General features: G+C 51.1%; 1 protein-coding gene across 1 annotated transcript; it reads right to left on the minus strand.

Moving 5' to 3' along the window:
* Positions 1-4025: 4025 nt before the first annotated feature.
* Positions 4026-10069, minus strand: LOC131557015 (cell division cycle protein 20 homolog). The gene is given in 12 exon segments (XM_058804001.1): positions 4026-4204; positions 4511-4628; positions 4800-4925; positions 5035-5266; positions 5608-5672; positions 5675-5719; positions 6506-6702; positions 7057-7185; positions 8108-8204; positions 8836-8981; positions 9498-9694; positions 10032-10069. Coding segments are annotated over 12 exon segments (1569 nt in total).
* Positions 10070-10320: the final 251 nt, after the last annotated feature.

The raw sequence follows: 10320 nt of genomic DNA on the forward strand, positions 1-10320 counted from the left end.
GGCAAAACCCCAACCTAGCCAGTTCCCCACTCTTGCCATTGTCCCTGGAGCATCACAGAGCTAGCCAGGGCTGCGGAGGGCAGTGACAGTGACACATGCCCTGGCATGTCACAGCCCCCAGAGCCACACCTGCCAGGCCACAAGGCCCAGCCCTGGTCCCCACTGCGGCCTCAGGGGCTCCTGGGCATCCTCACCCTGAGTGCAAAGGCAGCCTCAGGAGCCCCTCAGGGCGCTCTGGATCCAGGCTGCAGACGCCCTAAAGCCAGCACTGAAAGGGACATGGATGGGGACTGCAGCTGGATCTTGCAGTGCTCACCACTCCTGACTACTCTGTAACTGAACCCAAACCTCATTTGCAGCACCTTGAGCACATTGACCCTGCTCGCCCCTCCTGGAATGTGGTGTTCACATCATACACCAGCCCTTTGCAGGGAGTGACCAGCTCCCAGCTGCTCTGCTACCCTGGCCTTACTTTCTCTTTGCCAGCAATGAACTTAACGGAAACACTTCTGAGAAACCTAGGACAACATTTGCTTCTCAGGAGCTCTTTCACAAAAAACTCCACTAATCCCTAGTTTTTGCACAGAGAAGGAGGTCCTGACAGAGCCTAAGGCACAGACAGGGCTCTGGCATAGGAATTCCTGAGCCGCAGGATTCCACCCATTGTTGTTCCTAGCTGCTTTGGTGATATTTTAGAGCCAGTTCTGGACAGGGGCTGCTGCTGACAGGGTAGGAGAATTTGGAGAAAAAAAGGTGCAGGAGACAACCAAAAACAAACAAGGGGAAAAACCCTTAGAAATACAGAGCACAAGAGAAGTCCTTGGAGATGGTTCAATAGAAAATGCCAGCAGCAGTGAGCAGAGCCCGAGGTTGCTCACCGCCGCCCCAGGGGCTCCTCAGTCCCCGGCTGGTTTGTGTCTGATGCAGCCCTGCCTGGAAAGGGCTCCAGGCTCTGGTGTTCCCAGCTTGCTACGGGCTACATTCTTAGCAGCACTGAAAGAAGAGGTGAAACAAAGAGCCATTTTCTGTCCTGCCTGCAAACTCTCCTCCTTCAGTGCCATGCCAGAGATCATCCTTCTGTCAGCTTGGCACTGTGCCTGCTGTATCCTCGTCCCTGTCCCTTGCATCAGCTCCTGCACATCATCAGCACTCGCTGTCCCACATCATGAACAGAGAGAGCTGTGTCAGAAGAGCAAGGATTGCATTTTCTTGTTTGTGAGATACAAAGCTGTGTTTCATGTCAGGTTCAAACAGGTGACGTGTGTATTTGTGAATGCAAAATGTGTGGACCCCAACAATGGGATAGTTGCGAATTCTAATAATAACTGAGGAGAATAAAGCATGGAAAAAGGCCTTTGAACCTATCTTTTGTTTGCAGTTAACCCTAGTTGATTTAGGAGTATTGCAATTAAGGTGTTAAAACATGTTGCATTTTGCTTGCATTTAATCCATAAGGAGCTCTGTAATAATAACCTTTTGAATTATAATTTTAGAATATTACTTGTATCCTTGAAACTGTAGCTTTGGAATATATATAAAGGAAATATGCTTATCTCACACCTTATTGAAGCAGAGAAAAACAGCTTGAGAAAGGAAGACGAACATCACCTCAAGGGTTTATGGTTTCGACCAAAGGGAAGCTGGATATCACTGTTATGAGATTTAGAGTCTCTGCAATTAAAAGGTAGACCCACATCTGGGGAGCGGGACCCCACCAGATGGGATTCATCTTTCTTCTTTCAGAAACTGGACGGTCACCATCTGGGGATACTCCTTTGAGATACATCCTGAGAAATTAAAATCACAATAGTGTATAGAATTTTGATGTAATAATTTCGAATAAGAATTGCTGATGAGTAAAAGATTGGAAATAGAAACTGCTGAAAAAAACTGATGGGTGCTCCTATAAATACCTGTAACCCTCAATTATCAGTGTGCAGTTGGAGGAAAAACTTACCCCACTGTACCCAGCGCTGTATTGCTCATACTTTACCATATTAAATAATAAATTGATTGCTGCTTGAATATTGGCCTAGTCAAGCTTCTTATTCATAATACTGTTAGCTGTGCTCTTCTATGGGCTGGTCATGGCACTTGGTAATTAATATGCTGTCATGCTGTGAACTGAATTCACACCTTACAGGGCTGTGTTTACTGGGCCTGCTGGATCAGTGCCCACTTCCTTCCTCTGCTACTCCTCACTCCAGGACTGTAAGAGACCAGCATGGGGTCAAAGACCCTGCAGTATCATTACCCTCTGGTAATGCTCAGAGGTCCTCTAAGGGCTGTGTAATGCACAGCATCTGGGTGTGGGGTATGTGCTAAGGAGAAAGAAAGAGTCTGTGAGAAAGCTGAGCTGCTCTTACATGAGACTGAAGAAATGACAGGAACTTTTTGGCATATAAAGCTTTCCTTCCAGGTCAGGGACCAGGGAAGGCCTAATCAGCTGTGGCCCTACAGGGCAAGTCTGTGCTAACTCCCAGCACCAGGTGCAGGGCTGTGGGGCAGAGCTCCTACAACAACAGCACAGCTCTGTGGAAGAGCCCAGCCTTGCATCTGGGTTCCTGCCTGCTTCCCCTTTAGAGACAGCTGTGGCCCGAGGATTTGTGTCTGAGGGAGAGCTCCATCCTTGGACCTCCTGATCTTTCCCAAGTGGCCAAATGGGGATGCACCAGCAGCACTGCTGGGAAGGTGCTGGCTCAGTGGCTGTTTTTTGAGACTGTGCCCCCCATATCAGCTTTATGTGTGTTTGGGGGGGGTGCTCTGGTGGGTGTGGTTACACACTCACTGGCCTTGGCAGAGCACAAGTTGGAACCTTTGAAGGTTCCAGCTGCTGTAAGGTTCAGGAGGAAGAGCTGGTGCTAGGCACAGTGTGGTACTGTGCTGAGGGAAAGGTGAAAACAGTTAATAATCCATCCTCAGCTAATCACTGAGGGCTGATGGGAGGCACAGGCTTGGTGGAGCTGCTTTGTACAGGCCAAGGTGCTTATCAGCTGTGCAGTGTCCCCAGCAGCCCCGGCAATGCTGGTGCAGCTGAAGGACAGGCTTGATGGGTCTGGTGCAGCCCCACAACCTCAGACACTGCGGCTCCACCGTGCAAAGCAGCGTGGCTGAGCTGGTTATTGGTCAGGTAAGGGCTCAAATATATTTCCTGCAACTTGCTCCAGCACAGTTCAGCCTGGAAAAAAGGCATTTTTCCAAGTGTAGGGGAGTCAAGCTCCAATAAATGTAAGCTGAGCCCTGGTGCTTGTTCCCCTGCATGAAGCCTCAGTGAGGCACCAGGGCCTCCTGTCAGCAGGAGGGGAAGGGAGATCAGAGTTGTTGGAGGAATACGTGACTGAAGACTGAGCACAGGGTTGGTGGTGCTTTGCGTGGCTCTTGCATGACATCCAGGCTGGCTGTGGCAGTGTAAGCCAACCTTTTGTTTTGCATCTTTGCAGGCCTTATGCCAGAGCCAGCCCCTTTCCAGCCTTTGGGGTGATTACAGCTGTTGCTCTATATTTCCCTCCCTCCTTTTTTTTCCAATAGCTATTCTACTCCAGCACCATAGGCAGGCAGTGATGGCTGCCTGTAGCTAACAAGACAAACTGAGATCTGCCTGCAGAGCCATAGGAAGGTGTCCCTGGGCTTGTGAGACAGGCCAGGACAACACAAACTGAGGCCATAGCCATGCTGTGCTTTCAGTTGAGCCTGTGGTGGAGCTGCTGTGCTTGTAGTCAGCATCTAGATGGGGCAGGTGACATATCTATCTTAGCTGGGACAGAAACAGAAGTACAGCCCTTGCACAGCATCCTTCTGCTAGGCTGTTCTAAGCTCAGGGGCCTCTAAACTGGCCATTAAGACCTAGGTCTCCACTCCTTGCCCAGATCCCCAGCCTCAGGGAGAAGGACTTGGGTTTAGGAGCCATGGCTTTTTCTTCCATCAGACTCCATTTAGAAAAAGTCAAGTTAAGCAGTTCATTAACATTTAAAATACTGTACAGTGTGTAAACCAAATATCCCGCTCCCCACAACAATCCCGTGCTCTCAGCGGATGCTCTGGTGAGGAATACTGCTTTTGGTACTGTTTGCCTTCTCTTTCTCCTTCTTCTTTATGGGATCCATCTCAAAACAGCAGCAGATCCGCAGTGTTTCATCAGCAGCTGCTGAGGCCACTGATGTACCATCAGGGCTCATGGTCAGGTTCAAGATTCTATCCGTATGAGCTGAGGAGGAGAAGGAATGTGCAATCAGGGCTGAGCTGATCAGCACATCCACATTTACTCCTGTATGCTCCCATGAGCCCTGCCAGCTTGCATAGCTGTCCCCCCAATGGCTGTGGCAGCGTGATTTCAGATCCCAAGCATACACTTGGATCAATGGTATCTCTTCCACAGCCCCGTGGGCATGCTTTACTCCTAGCAGCATGGCCCTGGATACTGTCCTGTATCAGTGATGCTGCAGGCTCCAACCAAGGAGTGCAGCTGTCTTCAACCTCTAACAGCCCTCCCACCCAGGCCCTGTCCATCTACCTTGCAGCTCTGCAACCTCGTTCATTATTGGATACTTCCATATAACCAGCTGATTCTGTGCAAAGCCATGGGCTGAAATGAGCTCCTTGTAGTTTGTGGACCATAGGATAGAAGTCACCTGCAAAGAGGCAGTAACACAGGTGAGACAAGGTGCTTGTGCTCATGCTCACAACTCGGAGGCGAGCATGGTCTCCCTCCTTCCCTGTGCCTCTGGGCCTGAGGAGCCAGCAGCTCTGTGTAGGTGTGCTGCCAGAAGGTGTTTGTCTCCAAGCTGATGTTCATCTCTCACCTGGGAACGGGTATCAACAGCACTGAGGCGGGTGCCAGAACACACGTTCCAGATGAGGATATGTCTGTCTCTAGTGCCACCTCCAGTGGCTAGAACATTCATCTGCCATGGGCACCACGCCACAGCCTGAGAGAGGAGAGTTCATTTTAAAACATACAAGAGGCAACCTGCACCCAGCCAGTGCTGCATGCCTGCCTTGCACTCACATATCCGCCCATGGCAGCTCTGTGCTCACCTTGACAGCACCCTGGTGCTGAGTGAAGGTCTTTAGAGGAGCAAAGTCTCCACCCCCACCTTGGGTGCATGGCCAGACATTCACAAGACTGTCATTGCCTCCACTGGCCAGGGAGCGGCCATCCAGAGACCATTTGAGTCCGCACACCTCCTGTGTGTGGCCAGCAAGGGTGGCCACATGATGCTCAGCCACTCGGACATCGTGGTGATGGATGTGCCCAGTCCGTGCACCACTGCAGAGAGAAGAGAAGGCTTGCAGGGTCAGGCTGCACATTTTCACCCAAATCCATTTTTGTTGTTGCAAGACTGCTATACCTGACACTGGATTTCAACCAGTGTTACCAGCAACACAGGTCTGTTGGTGTGAGTGAAACACCCACACAAGCTCTTTACAGCTTCAGCGCAAATTGCAATACAGGAAAGAGGCCTTCTCCTCACAGCCCCAACAGGTAAGGCTAAGTAAGAATCCCAAGCCAATACAAACTTCTCTCTGCCATCCCTAACCCATGCCACACATAGATTGAGGGATAGGAGTTTGCAACAACTGGAAACTGCCCTTGACCCACTGCTTTACCTGGAGAGGATGTAGCTGTTCCAGCTGAGGGTTCCCACACGGGCACAATGGCTGATCATGGTTCTGCTTGGTTCTGATCATGGAGACGTTTCTGCTGCTCAATGTCCCATAGCTTATAGGGGCCTGAGTAAATATATGTATTGCAGTAAAAGATCTCTGTATTGTAAAAGTGACCCTGCCCTGATTCTAGTTATTGTAAATGGGCTGCATCTGCAATGTCCTTGATTGGTCAGCAGCTGTAGCCCGTGGAGGTAGCTGGGATAAAAGGGGGTGCGGCATTCAGGGAGAGTTGGAGAGGACTCCTGAGTGAGAAGCAACAACAACGCTGCTGTGAAGAGCTGCTGTGAAGAGCTGCTGTGAAGAGCTGCTGTGAAGAGCTGCTGTGAAGAGCTGCTGTGAAGAGCTGCTGTGAAGAGCTGCTGTGAAGAGCTGCTGTGAAGAGCTGCTGTGAAGAGCTGCTGTGAAGAGCTGCTGTGAAGAGCTGCTGTGAAGAGCTGCTGTGAAGAGCTGCTGTGAGAAAACCACCCAGAAGGTATGAGACCCTAGAAATATGATATACAACAATATAAATGCAACAATAGCTGGAAACGCAAAGCAAAAAGTTCTTCAGAAGAAACCCAATCCTGTTTCTATGCCCTAGGAACCTTGCTGCACAGGCTCTGGCATTCAGCTTTCTCAGAGAAAATGTGTATCTCATGACTATAGCACAGAAGGTAATGCTGCTTATCAGAAAACCCCCAAACCAAACCCTGCCTTGCACGCTGGGCAGTTCCACCCCACACCAGGGAAAACAAGTCAGGTGCATGGCATCCTTCCTCTGCCAGCCAAGGTTTTGTCCCCAGGCCCCACAGTTCTGTCAATCCCTTGAAAACACCTCTAGTTTTACTCCTGCATTCACCTGAATCTCAGCACTACTTGTGCCAACAGCAAGGTAGTCTCCATCTTTAATCCATGACACAGAGGAAATGTAAATATCTGGATGCTCCATCTGCAGCAGGGGAATAATCTCCCTAGTAGCATGATTCCACAGATAAACAGTGTTGTCCAGAGCCAGTGCCAGGAAGTTCTGGGAGCTCCAGTCTATGAGATTCAGATCTACAATTTGAAAGAGCAATGCAGGTCACACCATGATGGCTAGAGAGCCCTGCCCTTCACCTGTGCTGCTGCAGCAGGTGTGGGTGCACATGTGCACACACACATGTACAGGTGAGGGGCAGCCTTCTGAGTGTCACTATGCCCAGCTGCTGGGGCCAGGTACCCTGCTCCAAGGCATCTACACAGTGCCCTAGACCACTGTCTCGGTAAGGCCACACAGGGACACTCCAGAAGGGGTCTGTGCTAGCCTGGGTACACCAAATAATACAGACAGCCCAGTTACACTGTCCTAGGAACAGCAATCCAGTGCAAAATGTTCTGGATGCCCAGCACTCAACCCTGCAGCCTACTTACAGTAGTCATTGAACATCTCTGGTGCATCCAAGACCCGTTCTGGCTTTGAGGGAATATATCTGCTATTCTTCCTGCTGGATCCAGGTGCCATTTTCTGACTGTAGAGCGCTTTCAGGTTATTCTGACAGCCTGTGTGCAGGGGAACAGGTTTGTTAACCTGAGTTAGTTTCCTCCCAGCTGAGTGCTGCTCACCCACCTAGGAATCCCTTGGAGTGAAAATAAAGTCCTAAGAGAAACACTCACAAGCCTGCAGTGCACTAAAATCACTCGCAGTATGAACTGCTGAACAGGGGTGAGCTACAATTTCCTCATTCATGGAAACAAATTTAACAAACACTTGGGTTTTTGAATCCCATTATATTTAGTTGCAGTTTAAGCTAGAAAGTGCAGAGAGTTTGGTGCTCTTACAGACTTCATGAAGGTTTGGAACCTGCAGTACAGGTGGCTGTCACCGACATCTTTTCATAGAAATCCTTTCTTTAGGATTTTTCTCCCTTCTGAGAAGCTGTGGCCTCAGCAACAAAATGTAAACAATGGTTATATGCTGCTGTGGAATGCAACAGGTGGATGTGTGATTGGTCTCGGGTGAATGTTTGGATTTACTGACCACTCACAGCAGAGCTGGGTCTCACCCTCTGCTGAGACACAGCCCTTTGTTTATTCATTCTTTTTCTATTCTTAGCTTAGCTAGCTTCTGAGAACTTTCCTTCTATTTCTTTTAGTATAGTAACAATGTAATATATATCATAAAATAATAAATCAAGCCTTCTGAACATGAGGTCAAGATTCTTGTCTCTCTCTTCACCCTGAAGACCCTTGCAAGCCCCGTAACAGGTGACCAACTGGCAGTCATAGCACCTCTCCTAAATAAATTCACTGTAACTGTTATGCCCTCCCTCGACCTCAGGAACCTTAAGAAAGGAGACTCCAGCCTGTACAGCTCTCAGAAACCAGTTGATTTCTCCTGTGACCACACACAGAGCCTCTGTGTTGCTGTTCCCCTGACCTGATCTCTCCTGCTGATTCAGCTCACACAGAGCCTGGATCATACCTTCTGGAGCATTCTCTAGTTTTCCACTGAGGTGGAGGATCTTTGCCTCTTCTACATCAAAACCATTCAGATGCACTGCCCAGGCTTTCTGTTGCTCCTGCAGAGACAAATCACCCTCAGTGCAATGCATTTAAAACAATTCCCACACTGCAATTTAAACAGACACCTAAGTCCCCTTCTCTTTGAATATGAAGATGTTTGCCTGTGCTGCAAGGGTCAGTCACACAGAGGCAGGTCAAAGCAGTTTTTCCTCACACTTTCATACGTCGTCCTGCTCACATTTTCACACAATGGCAAATTCAGTGTCATTGCCAGTGGGAAAAGCCACAGCCACAAAGAGACCAAATGCTTCACAAACAGATTTCAGAAGACAGTGTAAAACATTCCAGAAGTGTTCCCTGTGGAGACATTGTCCTAGAATAGCTACCACCAGCAGTTTCACTTTGCATAGGCTCACAGCTTTGTGTTTGTGTTGCCTGCTACATTTTAAAGCCTCATTAGTCAAAAGCTAAATTTTGCTACCAGGAGCAGCATAGGCTTAGAGTGCATGGCAGTCTCTACAGCTTCAGTCTCATCCTAGGCTCCTGAAGCCCAGAGCTGCAAGTAGTGATGGCTGGGACTTGTCAGTCCCGTGTGCCCCCTTGATAGAACCTATTGTTTACTGCTCTGTAAAGGGGCAGGAAGGAGTAGCGGTTGTTGAAGCAATTGTAACTTAGCAACATGCTCACCTTCTTGGTAGGGGAATCCTCAGCAGGGTCATTCTCTTTGGTTAGGAGGAAATTTGCCATCTCCATCTGCATAGTGCTGCGATTGGGAATGTAGCGATCCCCCCCGGCCTTTGTGGGGTAGCTTTGAATTTTGGATCCAGATTTACCTGCATTCACATATGAAAATATTGTCTTACAACTATTTAACAGCCTCTATTAGAGCTTTCACGGGAGCAAACCCAACACTCTTCCACATCACATCCACCAGACAAGTAGGACTCTGAGGTCTCATGCCACCCAGTCACAACTAACTTATATTTTCCTCCCTGCCACCAAGTTGGTTAGGGACTGTGTGCACTTGGGTCTAGTGCAACAATTCCAGAGTCCAGAGATAAGGGGAAGATACAAAAACGCTCACAGGATGTAAAGCTGTCAGCTGACAGTCCTGCCCACACTCGTCCTAGCATACAGCTGTGCCAGCAAGGCTCAGCTGGGCGAACAGCAGCTCTGCCCCTCATGCTGGCAAGGAGGTGGGTGGCTGTCAGGAGCACAGCCCACCTCCTCCTGCCTGAGCAGCAGCCGGTAGGGCAGCGTGGCAGGGAGCCCAGAGCCCCATGGCTACGGACAAGCAGCCTGGGCAAGGCTCCTGCACTCAACCTCTGCTGCTGGTGGCCGGCGCTCACCGGCTGTCGTCGACGGCGTCTTGCTGGAGCTGTGGGAGCAATTGGCCAGCTTCACGGGCGACACACCGACGAGGCTGGGCCTGGGGCCGCTCTCACTGGCCTTGCGCTGCCATCGCGCAGGTGGCGCGTTCGGGATCAGCGTGTCCAGCTTCAGCAGCCCGTGCAGGTCCGCCTCCAACAGGAACTGCGCCGTGGTCCTGCGGGTCGGCGGGGTTAGCCGTGCCCACCGGCTGGGCTGAGCCTACTCCAACAGCCCCGCCGGCCTCCCCACCACCGGACCGTGCAAGCGCTCCGGCCGCTCCTCCCCGCCAACGCACACCCCCACTCTCCCCAGCCGCTCCTCGGGACACTCCGTCAGCCGATACACCCTCCCTCCGCTCCTCGGGGCTCCTTGATCAGCTGGCGCCTCTTCCAGCCGCTCTTTGGGGCTCCCTCCGATAAGCGACATTCTCCCTTCCCCTGCCCGCCTCACCACAGCCTCCCCGCTCGGGACTGCGCCTTCAGGCCGCCTCTCCGGCCCTGTGGCACGCTCACCTCCGCGCCGCTGCCGCTGCTTTTCCGCCCCGCAGCATTTCAAACGGCGGGCAGACGGGGCCCCGCTTGGCCGCTTCACACCCAACGGCTGCTCGCTGCCCGGCGACGGCCGCGCGATGCAACGCGATTGGCTGAGCCGCGGGACGGGGCGGAGCGCTCCGCACATGAAGTGAGGGGGCGGGACCAGGGCGGGACCAGGGCGGGACAAGGGCGGGGCATTCTTGCTAAGGTGGGGCGGAGCATGTTTCCCTGTGCAGCTGTTTACACATCTCCAGGAAATGTGTCCCAG

Source organism: Ammospiza caudacuta, chromosome 4 (genome assembly GCF_027887145.1).
Source record: "Ammospiza caudacuta isolate bAmmCau1 chromosome 4, bAmmCau1.pri, whole genome shotgun sequence".
Lineage (NCBI taxonomy): Eukaryota > Metazoa > Chordata > Aves > Passeriformes > Passerellidae > Ammospiza > Ammospiza caudacuta.